The sequence below is a fragment of the Haematobia irritans genome, chromosome 3, assembly GCF_050003625.1.
Source record: "Haematobia irritans isolate KBUSLIRL chromosome 3, ASM5000362v1, whole genome shotgun sequence".
Classification (NCBI taxonomy): domain Eukaryota; kingdom Metazoa; phylum Arthropoda; class Insecta; order Diptera; family Muscidae; genus Haematobia; species Haematobia irritans.
In genome coordinates this window covers 17535023-17554097 of record NC_134399.1, presented here as the reverse complement: position 1 = coordinate 17554097, position 19075 = coordinate 17535023, and the positions used below count along the sequence as shown (strand labels likewise).

At 30.1% G+C, this 19075-nt stretch overlaps 1 protein-coding gene across 1 annotated transcript; it reads left to right on the top strand.

Moving 5' to 3' along the window:
* Positions 1-6627: 6627 nt before the first annotated feature.
* Positions 6628-12528, top strand: RpL17 (ribosomal protein L17). The gene is made up of 3 exons (XM_075299049.1): positions 6628-6748; positions 7008-7104; positions 11863-12528. Exons 2-3 carry the CDS (start codon positions 7024-7026, stop codon positions 12340-12342), a joined length of 561 nt encoding a protein of 186 aa, XP_075155164.1. The 5' UTR covers positions 6628-6748; positions 7008-7023; the 3' UTR covers positions 12343-12528.
* The last annotated feature ends 6547 nt before the right edge of the window (positions 12529-19075 follow it).

Here is a 19075-nt window from a genome sequence, read left to right as displayed (position 1 = left end):
GATATTAGAGAAATTTTTCTCATGACTGACAGTTTCGTCCTCTTGTATTTTTATTCTTTCTTTGCTAAAGGTGCATACACGCACACAGAAAACAAATTTGTTGGGACAACCAATTCTTTTGCCAACCGATATATTTGGTTCCAGCTACTACCAAGAAATAACTGACATAATTTGTTACTACAACCAACTGTTGTGTGACATAACTTGAAACATATTTGTTTGGATAACTAACATATGAGTAGATGAACCATATATTGGCAATCACAACCAATTCGATTTATTATGTGGTTAGAACAATCAACTGTTGTCTATGCTAATAATATGTTGAATTATCGAGGCAACCAATATTTTGGTATCAGTACTATTTGTTTAGCACGAAAACCGTGCAAAATTTTAAAGAAAACTCATTCAAAATATTTTAAGTTTTTAAATTAATTTATTGTGTATTCATAAAAACGGAAAATAAAAGCATATAAACATTTATGCCCATATTCATAATAATTTACTCACAGTTTATCGAAGGAATTTGTATGGCAATAGTAGGTTTAAAGTTTACGTCAACTATTATGAATTTGGGGATAAATATTTAGTAATCCCAAACAACAAATTCTTCGCCAGTAGCGGATATAGACACATGTGACCAACAATTTACATTAATTTTTTTAAAGTCAATAATAGTATTAATACAGTCAGTAGAACTTATTTTATACGCAAAATAGTGATTATCAAAGTATAAAGTTTTTAAAAGCATCACACAAAAAATAATAACCATCTTCGACAATTATATGTTCAATTAATCCAAAAAAGGGTTCGCCATTTATGTATTCGTCAAAACAAATAACACAGTTTTTTTTCAAAGACTTGTTGTTAATTAAAAGGTAAGAGATTTCATATGCGGAAGATCCTATCTTATACCCTTTAATATTGGAAGATTTTGTAACTATTCCTGGTATAGTTTTCGAGGAAAAATTATTTTCTAAAATTTGTTTTGCAATATTAAGCTGGTTTTTAATATGTAAGGATTTTAGTATATTAATTCTGTTATTGGAGTTGTGCGCCGTTTTTTTAAAGAATTGGTGTTTACTTTCAAATCGACAAATCAGACAATCCTTCTATTTTGTCTAGAATTTTTTTTGCATTAAGATCCTTAGTTTTGCTCAGTCTTACAAACACTTTTGAATATAAATTATCCCAGACTGCAATGCTGCTGCAACTTGGATAAAAAGTTGTTACGTCGATCTTAAAAAGTTCAAATATTGATATATCATTAGAGTTGAAGATGGGAAACAATTTTAAATAGTCGGATGTAGGCAAATCACTATTTTGCAGTAAATGTTTTCTCTCCGACATGCAGTTAACCCATTTGGAAATATATTCCTCATTTAAGATAGTATTATTTTTAACGTATGCGAAATCATCGGATTCATCTGGAAAAAAAAAACTAAAATATGTCGAAGGCGTTTAAATGTTATATCAAATTTTACCGTTAAATGAAATAATCCCACTATTTTTAAATTGGTATGTTCGCCGTTTCAATAGACCTGATTTACATAAACGTTTTCTCAAATTATTAAAGGCATCGTAAAGTTTTCCTGAGGCTCGCTGGCCAAAATTTGTTGGACAATAATATATATCTTTTGGTTCCTGTGGCAGAATTTGTATTATTAAATCCGTTAAAAAAATGTAATCGTGGCGTGTTAATCTGCAAAATTAATTATTTATATTGTTAAATTTATTATTATTATTCGTAACTGTCAAAAATTTCAATTCTCTAATTTTGATTTAAACGGTTATATTTTAAGAAGTAAACTTGGACTAATTACAGCTCTGACATCTGATTTACATTAAAAAATGGAAGGTTAGCCTGGCCTACCACAGAGTTTTAAGCGGAATCTTATGGTAATGGTCGGTTATACATAAATAAAAATATGTACATATATACGCTTTAACTGCATAGTGGCGCAAGTGTCACTTCTATTACTTACTCGAAATTGACATCTTTTTGCAAGATATACTTGATTATTATTTTTGATAGCTTTGTTCTATCTGAATTATCCAAACATTTAACGGCGTTTTCTTGGATCAGAATTCGATATTCTATATCTTCTAGCTGCCGAAGAGTCTAAAATTCGAGAAGTTCTGGAGTGAATAATAAATAATAAATATTTGATAGCGTATACATTTAAGTTTATTAAAGAAGCCACTTTCACAGATCCCGTCATTTCTTCACACACTTCTTTCTCTGTTTCTAGTGCATTGTCTAATTTATAGTTTGCAATATCTTGCACATCGCCTTCATTTTCGATTTCATACACCAGATCTTCGTAGTCAATGGTTTCATCTGGAGATACCAATATGCAATAGTATAGAATAAATTTCTGAATTCTAAGATATATATTACTAACCTTTTTCGTATTCGATAGCTTCGATAAACCATCCCGGAACGCATCGAAATTGGTTAACATAGTCCGCTAAAATATCGTCTGATATTTGTATTTTATTCGCCCCGTCCATGAAATATACAAATCCATTTATTTTAAAGTGATTTTTGACTAAAAGTGGGATGAAATAAATAAAAATGTAATAAAGAGATCCATTTTGTGTGAAGAAAAAGGGTGAATTGTCTTTATTACATATCTACTTAAATTTTGTACGAACATCATAAAAATCATTTGTTATTTTGAGCGACATTTTTCAAAGTTTTCTGTAGTGGTCAAAAGTATTCAAAGGGTTAAACCCTAACCGATAGCTCCAAAGAGTCATTGCTTTTAACTTGTTCCATATATCGGGCAATAACTTCAAAAACATTGGTGCCCGCAAACATATGAATTTGTAGCAAACTACGATAACTTAAATACCAACCAACTTACAAACCTATATATCTTCTACGAATTTCAATAAGTTCCCTATTATGATGATGATTTTTTTTAGCTACGCTATTGACAAATTTCTTTTTCCACCGACTTTTTTAGTTAATTTGCGATTTTAACCCTTATGATATGTTGGGGTCATTTGATGACTCACGTCGTATTTTTCATCAGCGCATTTCTTACTGATGGAAAGTAAATAAAAGTTCTTAGTGGCCAGTGCATGCCCCCAACATAATATAAGGGTCAATGGTGATATAATCTGTACTTACTTTCTTTATGGATTGTTTCGGCAGTCAGGATTTCTCCAGCTATTTTTAATATATCTTTTTTGCCTTTGAAAACAACATTTAAAAACATCGCCATGGTATATAATCTAAAGAATGCAAAATATATAAAATATTAATAACGTATTTAACACACATATATGTTAATAACGTATTTAAAGATTTTACTTACCTCAGATCCAATTCGAGCACAGAATTTAATGATGTTTTTTTATATTTTTGTATTTTGATTTTTTCCAATTGACGACAAACAGATTGTCAAACATGTTTTTTTTATTGAACATGCAAAGTATAAAAGAATTGGGTTAAATTTGTTTTCGCATGCGTGATTTATGCGACTTGCAAAGAACATTCGAAGCCGCTTTCGTGGGTATAAATTCTGTGATTTTCTGCATGATATTTGGTTACAAATTTCGACTTCTAAAATTTTTTTTAATTATAAGCTCTATAAGTTATAGCACCCAAATGATTGTTGGAGCAACAATACCTACAATTTCCATTTATAACTTCGAATCTGTTATCACAACCAAATTATTTGTTCTGTTGATACTTTGAAAAAACAAATAAGTTGTCATGACAGAGTAAAATAGAACAAATATTTTTTTACTTGCATAGATGTAGAATAACTAATATTTGGTCGTATGTACTACCATTTGGTACCATTGATACTTTTTTTGGTTATTCTAACAATAAGATAAAAGAAATAACTGACAAATAGTCCACACAACTAAATAATATGAGTTCCAACAATCTATCTGTTATCCTGCTCGAATTCCAACCAATCATTTCTCTGGGTGCGGTTGCCACAATTGGTGGGGTTCTACCAAAAATGGTAGATTTTTTACTGTTTGGTAGATTGGTAGAATTCTTGTTATTGGTAGATTTTCTTTTTTTTTTTTGTTTGAATAAAATTTTGACCAAATTTAGAAATAGAAATTTCCAAAGAAATAAAATTTTTCAAAAAATTTTTATAGATATAAAATTTTGACAAAATTTCCTATGGAAATAAAATTTTAACAAAATTTTCTATAGAAATAAAATTTTGCAAAATACTTCTACAGATATAAAGTTTAGACAAAATCTCCTATAGAAATAAAATTTTGACAAATTTTTCTATAGAAATAAAATTTTGCCACAATTTTCTATAGAAATAAAATTTTGACAAATCTTTCTATAGAAATAATATTTTGACAAAATTTTCTATAGAAGTAAAATTTTGACGAAATTTTCTATTGATATAAAATTTTGACAAAATTTTCTATAAAAATAATAATTTTGACAAAATTTTCCATGGAAATATTAATTTTGACAAAATATTCTATAGAAATAAAATTTTATTAAATAGAAAAAATTTTTGACAAAATTTTCTATAGAAATAAAATTTTGACAAAATTTTCTATGGAAATAATATTTTGACAAAATTTTCTATAGAAATAAAATTTTGACACAGTTTTCTATAGAAATAAAATTTTGACAAAATTTTCTATAGAAATAAAATTTTGACAAAATTTTCCATAGAAGTAAAATTTTGACGAAATTTTCTATTGGTATAAAATTTTGACAAAATTTTCTATAAAAATAAAATGTTGACAAAATTTTCTATAGAAATAAAATTTTGACAAAATTTTCTATAGAAATAAAATTTTGACAAAATTTTCTATAGAAGTAAAATTTTGACGAAATTTTCTATAGATATAAAATTTTGACGAAATTTTCTATAAAAATAAAATTTTCACAAAATTTTTCTATAAAAATAACATGTTGACAAAATTTTCCAAGGAAATATTAATTTTGACAAAATTTTCTATAGAAATAAAATTTTATTAAATAGAAAATAATTATTCAAGTTTGAGATCGTCTTTTTTTGTATGTATTAGTTCCTTCAAGCCTGAATAATTATTTTCTACTCAATAAAAAAAGAAATATCGAATAAAATCAAAATTTCTGAAATAAAATTTTGCAAAAAAATTCTATTTATTTATTCATATATTTACAATCATAATGAATTATGAAAATAAACAGAAAATATAGGTGCGAACAACATAGGTTTTCGACCTAAAAAATTGCTATAGATATAAAATTTTGCAAAAAAATGTCTATAGATATAAAATTTAGACAAAATTCTTATGAGAGTAAAATGTATACAATCGATAATAACGCTTCACGGAATTTTCGTTTGCAAATTTATATTGCAATGCATTTCTTATGGGTAGCGGAGATTTCGGCTAGAGGGGCATACCGGCCTTTAAGGTCATTACAATGGTAGCTTTTCACGTTGAATTTTTTTACTTTATTAAAACAGTTCAATATAAAGCAGGTAAATTAACTCAATTGGTGAACAGTTTCTTGTCTCTACATTTCGTGAAGACTTTACAGGAATATGGTTAGGTTAGGTTAGGTTATGTGGCAGCCCGATGTATCAGGCTCACTTAGACTATTCAGTCCATTGTGATACCACAGTGGTGAACTTCTCTCTTATCACTGAGTGCTGCCCGATTCCATGTTAAGCTCAATGACAAGGGACCTCCTTTTTATAGCCGAGTGTGAACGGCGTTCCACATTCCAGTGAAACCACTTAGAGAAGCTTTGAAACCCTCAGAAATGTCACCAACATTACTGAGGTGGGATAATCCAACGCTGAAAAACTTTTTGGTGTTTGGTTGTAGCAGGAATCGAACCCACGACCTTGTGTATGCAAGGCGGGCATGCTAACCATTGCACCACGGTGGCTCCCTTTACAGGAATATGTTTGTTTTCATTTATAATTTTCATTATTTCAGGAAAAGTAATCGCGAAAACATAGTGATTTTCAATCCGCAAACCGATTTTAGATGGTTATGCATCTAAAAGCGTAGCGTAGCCGTATCATAATGGCAGAAAAAAGTTTCTTTTTTACATTTGAAATGAATTTCACGAAAAATATTAATTTCTCATCGTCCATTTAAACCGAAAACAATATTTTAATGAAATATATTTTCTCACTAATCGTATTTTTCATCGATCACGCTTGTTTTTTTATCAGCTGATACGACAACGATATGTAAATTTTTGTTTTTTCTGAATCTTACGACACGCTTACGTTGTGCAAACGTTGGGTAATCGTTTATATGGGCTGTCGTATATCAAAAACAAACAGCTGACACGCCACGTTACGCTGACGACCCGTTTTTGGATGCATAACCAGGCCTTAACTTTAGTCACTATTGCTAATGAAATTTTCGTTTAGACGATGTTATCGATATATGATTGATATATCCACAAAAGAAAAACATAGGAAAATTGCCATATTGGCATGAAATAGGAATTTTCGCTAATCATGAATGCCGTGCTATAAGACATAAATAAAAAAAATCAATTATATTGTACAAATTAAATTTTTGATAGCTAGAACTGCATACCTGGCTTAACAATTAGACCTGGTTTCATTAACCACACATTGTATGCTTCATATTTACTCTATCTGGCAACTTCTTGAATATAACCCCACTGGCAATACTATTTGCTGTCAGAAACAACTCTGCGAATGCACTGTCTTACCCACCATATGACAGCTGTCAAAGAGGTTCTTTTCCGGTTTAATTCACTAAGAAGAAGGTACGATATTTCTAAAAATACCAAAGAAAAAATTTGAAAACATCACAAAAACACAAATAAATTTTCATAAAACTATAGTGTCGAAAGAATTTCGATATATTGAAGTGATCATACAAGGAAATATTATGAAGTGCAAAGCAAGTGATGTACTAGAAATTTATGGATTTAAAGTTTTCAACTCACAAAAGTGCTATGCAAGAAGTAATACATATTGGATTTTTTCTGTTTTTCTTTTATGTACGGTGTTGGGGACAAACAGAAATTAAACACAAACGATGGGTCGCTACTCCAGGGAACCTGAGACAGCCGCCAAGGCTTGCAAAGCCCGTGGACCAAATCTACGTGTGCATTTCAAGGTAAGTTAAATGGATTTTTTTTTGTTTTTGGGATGTCTTTAGCAACAAAGCCGTAAACATGCTATGTAAAGTCGAAAAATGACAGATGAGATGAGTGCTTGTATTTGATAGTGTGTGTGTAGCATTTACGCGTGTGAAATGAAAAGTCTAATGTGAATTTTTTTGTTAATCCAAGTTAGGTTAGAGTTATTCGAGTTTTTTTTTTAGGAATTTGTTAAATATTTCTATTGGAATTTTTCGAATTCATGCATCTTAAATCAGTGCTAAGACTTTGCCATGTCTTTTGTTTACTTTTGCAAAGATGCCAGAGCAAAGAAGTTTTCCTCCCAAGGGAGTAAATCTTTGGTGGTCCAAGCATCAGCAGAATATAGGTGGTATTTTTTAAAAACCCTATGCCTATTTTCTTCTTAGACTTGGTTATATTGCAATAATTTAGTTTATAATTTCAGGGGAATAGTTTTGATAGGGGTTGCGGAGGAAGAGATGTGGATGTTGAATAGTGGACCTTCTTAGTATTTTTTGATACAATCGCATGCGTTTCTTATCGTTGCAGTCAATTTTGGCTGTGCATTTCCAAATATTTATGAGGTAAACCATTTTTGCAATTTTGTATTTCCCGGATTTGATAAGACCAACAATACAAGGTTAAGATCAAGGACAATTTATAGTAAAATATACGATAAAATCGATTTCAGTTTCTTTACCAGAGAGAGGAGGGGGCATATAAGTCTAGAAATAATTTTGAATGCGATAAGTTTTAGTACCGGCTTCTAAATTAATAGTTTCCTCAACCCTGAAATGTTTATTACGCGTCATCGAAAACCCCCAACTATTTCGAAATTCTCAATTTCACAGTTTTCAGAATCTATCTAGGCCCACTCCTCGTTTTGCTTAATGCCCTTGAGATGTTTGCATTGTTTTTATTAACTGGATGCGGCTATAGGAAAGTCTCTTTTTGGAATCGGATTTTTTTATCTCATGTGAGCGCAACTGACGTTTCCTTGCCCCAATTTAGTAGAACTGATATGTTTTATTCAATAGGGCGATAATAGGGCATTGCCTTTTTTACTGGCATCATTTGAATGTGGCTATAAAGCGGGAGGCCTCTTTTTTATTTATCTAAAATATGGAAAGGCATATATTGACCCCACGCGAGTGCAATTAACGATTCCTTGCCCCAACATAGAACTGATATTTTTTTTATTCAAAACAAATTTCTGCAGTGGTGATACACAGATTATAGCTACCTAGGAACTTTTCTATACCACTTTCTTGGGAAATATTTACTTTGATTCGAAATAGGCCTTAATTCCGGGGATCATTGGGCATTGGGATGTGGGGAGGGGAGAGGCCTTTATTGAAACCACGCGAGCGCAACTGACGTGTCCTTGTCTTAACTTAGTAGAACTGATTTTTTTGTATTCAAACCAATTTTCCGCAATGGTGATTCACAGATTAGAGATACCCAGGAACTTTTTCTATGCCATCATTTTGGGACCTATTTGCATTGCTTCGAAATAGGCCTTAATTCCGGCAATCATTGGACATTGGCCTTTTTTACTGGTACCATTTGGATGCGGCTATACGGAGGTCTCAATTTTTATCTCAAATGTGACAAAGCATTTATTGTCCCCACGCGGGCGCAACTGACATGTCTTTATCATTCCTTAGCAAAACTAATTTTGTTTTATTCAAAATAATGTTCTGCATTGGTGATACACAGATTATAGCTGTTTTTCTATATCACTTTTTTGGAGGTCTTTTACTTTGAAGTAGGCCTTAATTGGGCAGTACTAGTTTTTCAGTGATTCTATATTCGGGAACGTTTAGTTGTAGTATTCCGCTATCCAAAGTCCGCGTCACTTTAACGACTATTCAAAGTCGATTTGTAATCGCAAAATATGAGTTCAAGCCACAATTAATCTACCAAACTTTGGAGAAAATTTTACCAAAAAACTACCAAACAAACAAATCTTTTCTCTTATTTCTATAGACAATTTTGTAACAATTTTATTTCTATAGATAATTTTGTCAAAATTTTTTCTATAGAAAAATTTTCCAAAATTGTATTTCTATAGAAAACTTGGTCAAAATTCGATTTCTATAGAAAAAATTGTTCAAATTTTATTTCTGTAGAAAATTTTGTCAAAATTTTATTTCTATAGAAAATTTTATAAAAATTTTATTTCTATAGATAATTTTGTCAAAATATTTTTCAATAGAAAATTTTTTCAATATTTTATTTCTATAGAAAATTTTGTCAAAATTTTATTTCTATAGAAAAATTGGTCAAAATTCGATTTCTATAGAAAATTCTGTCAATATTTTATTTCTATAGATAATTTTGTCAAAATTTTATTTCTATAGAAAATTTGTCAAAATTTCTATAGAAAAAAATTGTTCAAATTTTATTTCTATAGAAAATTTTGTCAAAATTTTATTTCTATAGAAATTTTGTCAAAATTTTATTTCTATAGAAAATTTTGTCAACATTTTATTTCTATACAAAATTTTGTCAACATTTTATTTCTATACAAAATTTTGTCAAAATTTTTTTTCTATAGAAAATTTTGTCAAAATTTTATTTCTATAGAAAATTTTGTCAAAATTAGATTTCTATCGAAAATTTTGTCAAAATTGTATTTCTATAAAAAATTTTATTAAAATTTAATTTCTATAGAAAATTTTGCCAAAATTTAATATCTATAGAAAATTTTATTAAAGTTTTATTTCTATAGAAAATTTTGTCAAAATTTTATTTCTGCTGGCAAGAGAAAAGATGATGCGTGTCGTGTGGCTCTTGGTTACAAATTGGACATACGTCAGCTACGCTGCTATCAATCACGGATATGTAGGAATTGGGGCGGCTGCACTTGCCTGATCTTAATTGGGCTAAAACTACCCTAGTATGTCGTGGGAGGTCTCTTTCATCCGGTGTTATGGGCGGTGGTCGGACTCCAGAGCAGGATTAACCTTGTAGCTTCTCACCAAGAGAAAAGATGATGCGTGTCGTGTGGCCCTTGGTTGCAAATTAGACATACGTCAGCTACGCTGCTATCAATCACGGATAAGTAGGAATTGGGGCGGCTGCACTTCCTGATCTTAATTGGGCTAATACTATCCTAGTCTGTCGTGGGAGGTCTCTTTCCTCCGGTGCTATGGGCGGTGATCGGACTCCGAGAACAGGATTAACCTTGTAGCTTCTCACCGCTTCAGCTATAGTATCCTCATGAATCCTGTTCAAACCTGCCTGGTACGCTGCTTGACCTAGAGGCTCTCTTTTGTAGCGCTGGATCTCGCGCTCTAGATGATGTATATCAACCCTTACGTTCCAGGGTGGTGGTTGTTTGGATGATTTCTGCGATAACAACCCAGGAACTGCTTTGACCACATGTAATTGTGTCTTCGCACAGGGATGATCTTTGTCTCCACATAAAGGTGATCCAGGGGTGTGCTGCGGAGACACCCAGTCACAGTTCTAAGGGCAGCGTTCTGGCAGGTCTGTATGTTATTCCACTGCGTGTCACTAGTCTGCGGTGTCTACACTGGAGCTGGTCAATTGCCTTATAGGTAGTTAACAAGGTTTCGTTGTCCGCACCCCAAGTACTGTCGGCAAGTGGCATGAGGACCTTGTCTATACCACGCAGCTTATTACAAATTGCAGTGACATGGGCAGATAGACGACCTGAAAAGTCTGTCGAATGTGACCCCAAGAATCTTGGGGTAATTTGTGGTCGGAATTATTTCGCCATCGACACTAATATTCAATTGCCTGCGCACTTCTGTCGTCCATGAAGTGAATAGTGTGGCTGAGGATTTAGTGGGGGATATCCGCAGTGAATAACTGTTTATTTCAGTAGAAAACTTTGTCAAAATTTAATTTCTATAGAAAATTTCTTCGTTACAGTCAAAATAGCTAACACTTTTAGTTCGTATAACATCACGATAGAATAATCTTTCCCAAATGGTACGCAGATATTAGGAAAGTGGTCCCAAAAAAAAAAACGTTTGATACTCATTTTGGTCAAATATTTGCCTAGTGTGAGCATACCCTGAATATTAGGGTTACTATTGAGCATGTCTTTAAAGTGGCATCCTAAATTTCGAAATTGTCTGTAAAAGTAAAACAGTTTACACACTAAACACAAACATTTGATAAAATTTTCTTAAAATTTTGGTATACACCCAATATTTAGCTTTGATTTTCTCCGCTAGCATGATGCCCTAGCGTTCATCCTAGCAGAAATCAGTCTCGTAAAATTATTAAGACAGAAATTTTAACCAATACGATTATTAAACTATTCCCTCGAAAATACAGCATTTTTAATAAAATTTTGAGAAGTATATTTCTTTACTTTTCAATTCAACAAGAAATGCTAACATAAAACATTTTTTACAGATAAACAGTGTTTGAAGCTTAAAACGATGAGCATAGACACTACCTGTCCTGTTGAACATTAAAAACCAAAATTAGGAAATTATTCGTATAGTATAAAATAATGGCCTTTTTAAATTATTTGATAAGTTGGTCATTAAAATAAACTTGTCGTTTTGTATGAGAAGGCCAAGAGCAAAATATTTGACAGATAAACAGTGTTTAAGACTTAAAACGATGAGTTTAAACACTACCTGTCCTGTTAAACAATAGCACATAAGAAAAAGTTAATGAAATCATAAAAAATAAATAAAAAATAAACGAAAATATTCAACAAAAAATGACGTTTATATTAACTTCCTTTTTTTGTTTTCTTCTTTCAGAACACCCATGAAACAGCCCAAGCCATAAAGCGTATGCCCTTGCGTCGTGCCCAACGTTTCTTGAAGGCTGTCATTGAACAGAAGGAATGCGTTCCCTTCCGTCGTTTCAATGGTGGTGTTGGCCGTTGCGCCCAAGCCAAACAGTGGAAGACCACCCAAGGTCGTTGGCCCAAGAAGTCCGCTGAATTCCTTTTGCAATTGCTCCGCAACGCCGAAGCCAATGCTGACTACAAAGGTCTCGATGTTGATCGTTTGGTTGTCGATCACATTCAAGTGAATCGTGCCCAATGCTTGCGTCGTCGTACCTATCGTGCTCACGGTCGCATCAACCCCTATATGTCCTCTCCCTGCCACGTTGAGGTCATCCTTACCGAAAAGGAAGAAGTTGTTGCCAAGGCCGCCGATGATGAGCCAGCCAAGAAGAAATTGTCCAAGAAGAAGATGCAAAGACAAAAGGAGAAAATGATGCGCTCTGAATAAGTCGACGTTGTAGTCTAGAGCGTTAAGAGTTGCTTTTATGTATAAACACTTTTTTTTTGTAAATTAGGCGTATTGTTGGACATATGCAATTTGTAAAGGACACCTACAAAACTACCATTTTCCAAGAAAACTATGATGTATGTTCAAATAAAAAAGATCCCGTTTGAACGCTGTTTTTTAAGAAAACGATTTGTTTTGATAGGGGAAAAGAAATGAAGAAAATTAAAAAAAAAATGCAAAAAACAAAGCATGGAAAATTTTAAAAGTGACAGCATGACAGGATTCGAGATACACTCCAGAGCACCTAATAGGTTAATGGAAATTTGGCAAGGCATGCCCACCTTGCAATCGCGGTTGCCACTCGAGTCAAAAATAATCTACCAATTTTTAAAGAAAATTTTTCCAAAACCCTACCAAATTTTATCAAAATTTTATTTCTATAGAAAATTTTATTAAAATATAATTTCTATAGAAAAATTTGTCAAAATTGTATGCCTATAGAAAATTTTGTCGAAATTTAATGCCTATAGAAAATTTTGTCAAAATTTTATTTCTATAGAAAATTTTGTCAAAATTTTATTTCCATAGAAAATTTTGTCCAAATTTTATTTCTATAGAAAATTTTATCAAAAATTTTATTTCTATAGAAAATTTTGTCAAAATTTTATTTCTATAGAAAATTTTGTTAAATATTTATTTCTTTAGAAAATTTTGTCAAAATTTTATTTCTATAGGAAATTTTGTCAAAATTTTATTTCTATAGAAAATTTTGTCAAAATTTTATTCTATAGAAAATTTTGTCAAAATGTTATTTCTTTAGAAAATTTTGTCAAAATTTTATTTCTATAGAAAATTTTGTCAAAATTTTATTTCTATAGAAAATTTTATCAAAATTTTATCTCTAGAAAATGTTGTCATAATTTTATTTCTATAGAAAATTTTGTCCAAATTTTATTTCTACAGAAAATTTTGTTCAAATTTTATTGCTATAGAAAATTTTGTGCAAATGTTATTTCTATAGAAAATTTTGTCAAATTTTTTTTTCTATAGAAAACTTGGTCAAAATTCGATTTCTATAGAAAATTCTGTCAATATAATTTCTATAGATAATTTTGTCAAAATTTTATTTCTATAGAAAATTTTGTCAAAATTTTATTTCTATAGAAAATTTTATCAAAATTTTATTTCTATAGAAAATTTTATTTCTATAGAAAATTTTGTCAAAATTTTATTTCTATAGAAAAATTTTGTCAAAATTTTATTTCTATAGAAAATTTTGTCAAAATTTTATTTCTATAGAAAATGTTGTCAAAATTTTATTTCTATAGAAAATTTTGTCAAAATTTTATTTCTATAGAAAATTTTGTCAAAATTTTATTTCTATAGAAAATTTTGTCAAAATTTTATTTCTACAGAAAATTTTGTCCAAATTTTATTGCTATAGAAAATTTTGTGAAAATTTTATTTCTATAGAAAATTTTGTCAAAATATTATTTCTATAGAAAATTTTGTCAAAATATTATTTCTATAGAAAATTTTATCAAAATTTTATCTCTATAGAAAATTTTGTCTAAATTTTATTGCTATAGAAAATTTTGTCAAAATTTTATTTCTATAGAAAATTTTGTCCAAATTTTATTGCTATAGAAAATTTTGTCAACTTGAAGTGAATAGTCAAGTGAGCCTAAAAAAATAAATCTGTGAAAGCAGAATACAATTATAGCCTTTTTTGCAACTTTTATTATATCTTGATTGGGTTAATTTTCTTTAAAATAAATTATAAAATAAAAGTAACAGGAAAATGGCTATTGTAGTGCGATAAAGCCAAATTAATATCGACCTTAAGGTCCTTATTTAGTCTGCTTTTACAGATTTATTTTCGGTTCTCGTCTTAATACCCACCTTTAAACTCAAACTTAATACTGGCTGTTAAATAATAAGAAACTTTAAAAATGTGTAGCATAGTTTTAGGATGTATTATTAAATGGCGACAGTTAAGACAAACACATATCCATTTGTCAAAGAGTCGAGAGTTGCCATACTCGTGTGGCAGAATTTTCTTAATAGATGGCGCCAGTAGTGCTAATGGTGCTGGTAGCATTAATGCAATTATTTTTGCAAAAAAAGTTGTTCAAATTCAACGATATCTAAGGATTTGAACATATCCCATGAAGGATACTGAAAAACTGATTTACAAGCTTTATAAAGATTTACAATTTGTAAAACTTAGACTCGTAGGAGCGACGGATTTGCTGTTCTTGTGGGAACGTGATAATTTCGGATTGTAGGACCTGAAACAATTTTCATTTGAGAAATTCATAAACCCCCTAAATCAAGGCCGTAAAAGCTATGCCAATATGGATGTGCTTAAGAAAACCACTTCTCAGAAATGGACCAAAACACAATCTACAATTTGCAAAATACTTTTTTTTATTTCAACTAAGAGCAATGGATACAAAATTCGAAATTGAACTTTTGATAAATAACTATGTATGAGTGCTAAAGGAATTAGGGTGTCCAAAACTGACACTGTGTACAGCTCTATCCAAATGTACAGCTCTATAATTTTTAATGCTTAGTTTACTTTCATTCAATGCATTTTAATCAGTAATGGATTTCAAAATTGTTTTTTCAGAGAAGAAAATAAATTTTTCGTCATTAAATTTTAAATATTAATATTCTAGTATTTTAATATTTGAAGTGAGTCTATTTCATCACTGTTGATTATTATCATACCCAACGTCTCTCAGTCTCTCTCTATGCCACTGCTATTATATTATTTGTATGCAGTGCTGCCAATTTTGCCGATTTATAGGCATCTTGACGATTTTTTACTCACAAAAAGGAAAATACCGATTTTTTCCGATTTTAACGATATTAACTCCGTAGACATATAGTTTAGGGAGTTAAAGTTTTTACATTTTGAAGAAATTTTTGAAAATGTTAAAATAAATATGAAAATTTTTGGGGGAAAAATCGGAAACAAAACGTGGAGTATTTTGGCTTTTCGAGTTTTGTTAAAATTCGTACAAATAATCATGATTCTTCCACACTCCACAGCAAACATAGAAATTGTTAAGCAAAAAACTAAAATTAGATCATAGCTGGAGAATAATTCATTGGATGGAATATTCTGTTCAAAAAATAACCTAAAATGAAATAACTCAAGTTGTTTTAATACCAAAAATGATAATGCTTTATTCAGAATGTGCAATAAAAAGTTTTACTAATTATGATAAAATTCTGATATAGTATAAAAAATAACCACATATAGACATAACTATTGGAAACACCATAAATAATAAACACGGGACTTTTTCTTTAGTTTCAAAATATTTAATTTTTAAATAAAAATGTTACACAATCAATAACAATATTTAAAAAAAATAGATTTTTTATACAAAAATTACGTAATATTTTTGTTTAACCAGAAAATGGTTTTATGGTAATGTTATTTGTATACAAAAGTGATTTCTTTATATATTTTTTTATTGAAATGCATAGTTGTGTACATTAATTTTCTGTTTTGTATATGAAATAAATACTTTTGTTTTGTGTTTACCCAAAAAATATGTTTAATTTTAATATTATTTATGTTGCCGATTTTTTGACGATTTTTAATATGCAAGTGCCGATAATGACGATTTTTATCGAAAAAGTGACGATTTTTCTTGAAATTTTATTGGCAGACCTGTTTGTATGGTATGTCAAATTGGTTCTTTTTTGGAAATCTAAAAGCACTAAATCCGGTACTAAAATCACCAAATTAGCATCACTGCATATGTTGATTATTATCATACCCAACGCCTCAAAGTCTCTCTCTCCGTGTCCCTACCGTTATCTTATTTGTATAGTATGTCTCTCACACAACTGACAGTTATTTTGCATACTCTTGTTGTATTCTCACATTAAATTAAAGTACATGCCATTTGTGACATACTCTCCTTATACCTAATATCGGCTTCATAGTAATACATCATTCGATCCTAGACCCAGCTTTGTATACATGGAAATGGAAATATAATTCCGTAGGGTTGGATTAGAATATCATAAAATCGACTCTGCCCTTTTTTACCTTTATTTTATCCAATAAATGTAAGAAGTTTCTCTTGGTCTTTGAGAAAAAAAATATCATAAAGTCAACTTTGTGCATACTTACGCTTTATGTTATCAAGTAAATATATGTAATATTGACAAAATTTTCAATTTAGACAAAATTTTCTAAAGAAATAAAAATTTGACAAAATTTTCTATAGAAATAAAACAAAGTTTTATATAGAAATACAATTTGGACATCATTTTCTATAGAAATAAAATTCTGACAAAATTTTCTATAGATATATAATTTTCAAAAAAAAAAAAAAAAATTTGTTTGGTAGTTTTTTTTTGCCAAAATTTTGCCCAAGTTTTGGTAGATTATTATTGGCTCGAGTGGGAACTGTGGTTAGAATATCATAAACTCAACTCTGTCATTACTTTATTTTAGGTAATAAATGTAGAAAATTTCTCTTGGTATTTAAGATAAAGGATATCATAAAGTCAACTTTGCCTTACTTAAGCTTTATTTTATCAAATACATTTAGAAAATGTTTTTAATTAAATTTACCAACAAATATAGAACATTTCTCTTGGTCTCTGAGAAAAATATATACGTAAAGGAACAAACATTTTAGTTTGAATATGAATAAATCTCTCATGGAGAAGAATAGAAATTCCAATCAGCTTTTTTCTATATTTTTTGTTATAATTTTCACACATTTATCAATAATTTCTTGGCGCTAGTCAGGTATAAGTTCCTTCTGGAGTGGCTATTTTATTGTGATAGCTAATCAAATATAAAAACACATACAAGTATATGTCTATGGGCATAGGTTGATTATTCTCATACCCAATGTCTCTCTCTCTCTCTCAATCTCTTTGTCTCTACTATCATATTATTTGTATAGTTTGTCTCTCACACAATAATACAATTATTTTGCATACTCTTCCTATTTTGCACTCACATTACATTAAACGTACATGACATTTGTCACATCTACTCCAAATACCTAATATCGTCTTTGTAGTAATCCATCCATCCATCATATTTGTAATATTTCCCATTACTTTCATTCTTTTTGGTTTAGGCTTGTGTTCTTGTGAATAACATTTGTGGGGTATGCAATTGTATGTGTTTAGCATTGCCTTTGTTGTTGTTATCATCATTGTTGATTTCTTTTTATTGTATTGTATTTCGTTTATTTTATTATGAATTGAATTTAGTTGATATGTATTTATTTTGTCAAATGCTTGATATGATGCTGTGACGCCGCCATATTCTGGATCCTGGCTTTACTTGGGGGGCGGTTTGACTGGCTGAGATGGCTCTTCACAAAGAAAACAAAATCAAATCAAATCAAATTAGTGGGAGCTCTTGGTTTATAGTTGCTCTTGTAGTTGTTTTTGTATTACTGATATTATATGTTGTTATTGTGATCGCTATGTTTATTTGCAATGGTGCGGCATTTTAAAGGTGTATGAATAGGCAATTTGATCTTGGATGGGTGGTTGTATGGCATGTAAATACACTGGTGGAAAAATTACTGATAGCTGTGGGATACATAAATTGAAAAAAGTAAATATAAATTTTTTGGAATAAATATAATAATACGCTTGTAGCTTTATAGGTGGTTGTTGTTGTTGCAGTGTAGTGTGTTTCATTTATTAAATTAGTGAGCCCATGTTTAGGCGAACACACGTTTACGTCAATTTCTTATGGAAAGCCGAAAATCCGAGACAAAATACCGTGACGGCTAGCGGCGTGTCGTCAAATTTAAATATATTCTAATTCTTTGGCGAAAAATTGTAAAGTGTTGCCGTCGCTTATCAAATTTTTGAACTGACCACTAGACATTGTTGTTGCCTTATCACATGGAAATTCTATTTTCTTGAGATAACTCAACAAATAACAAGAGACTACGTACTTTTATTCACCTTTCAATATAGAATAGTGAAAAATCATGCTTTATTGACATCAAAAATACTCGGGAAAATAGAATAGAGGACATTTTTGCCGACAAGATTGTTTTACTTGTTCGTCACGGAAAAATGTTTCGCCTACAGCCTGTCGCTGTAGGTATGTTTACACACTTAAGGTGGGTATTAAGTTCGAGTTTAGCCGCTAAAATCGTCATTTATCAGTAAAAAAAACCATACAATTATATATATTTGCTGCATATTTTATTATAACTAGATGGGGAATAGCTCAAAGCAAATTTTCACAAAGTTTGTATTTCTTGAAATGGATTATTAAAGAAAAGTATTCGTGAAAAAATTACGATTTTAGCGGCTAAAATCGAACTTAATACCCACCTTTAATGAGAAACTGACCTAATTATGTATATTATAACCAATGGCATATGTGGCGTATGAGTATTCGTTTATTTAGGTTATTAACATAACGTATACGTACCCTTGCACTACAGTATAACAATCAAGGTTGTCACACTTGATAGAATTCTACCAAAAATGGTAGATTTTTTAATGTTTGGTAGAATTCTTGATTTATTGGTAGATTTTGCAAAATATTCCTCTTCAAAACTTTTCTATAGAAATAAAATATTGAGAAAATTTTCTATAGAAAAAAAATTTTTGACAAATAAAATCGATATAAAATTTTGACGAAATTTTTTATAGAAATAAAATTTTCTATAGAAATAAAATTTTGACAAATGAAAGAAATGAAATTTTGATA

What these genes read in the sequence shown, in the direction of transcription:
- RpL17 (XM_075299049.1), top strand. Translation starts at nt 7,024, where the DNA reads ATGGGTCGCTACTCCAGGGAACCTGAGACAGCCGCCAAGGCTTGCAAA. An exon ending in ATCTACGTGTGCATTTCAAG is followed by an intron (nt 7,105 to 11,862) that starts GTAAGTTAAATG and finishes TTCTTCTTTCAG; the next exon opens with AACACCCATGAAACAGCCCA.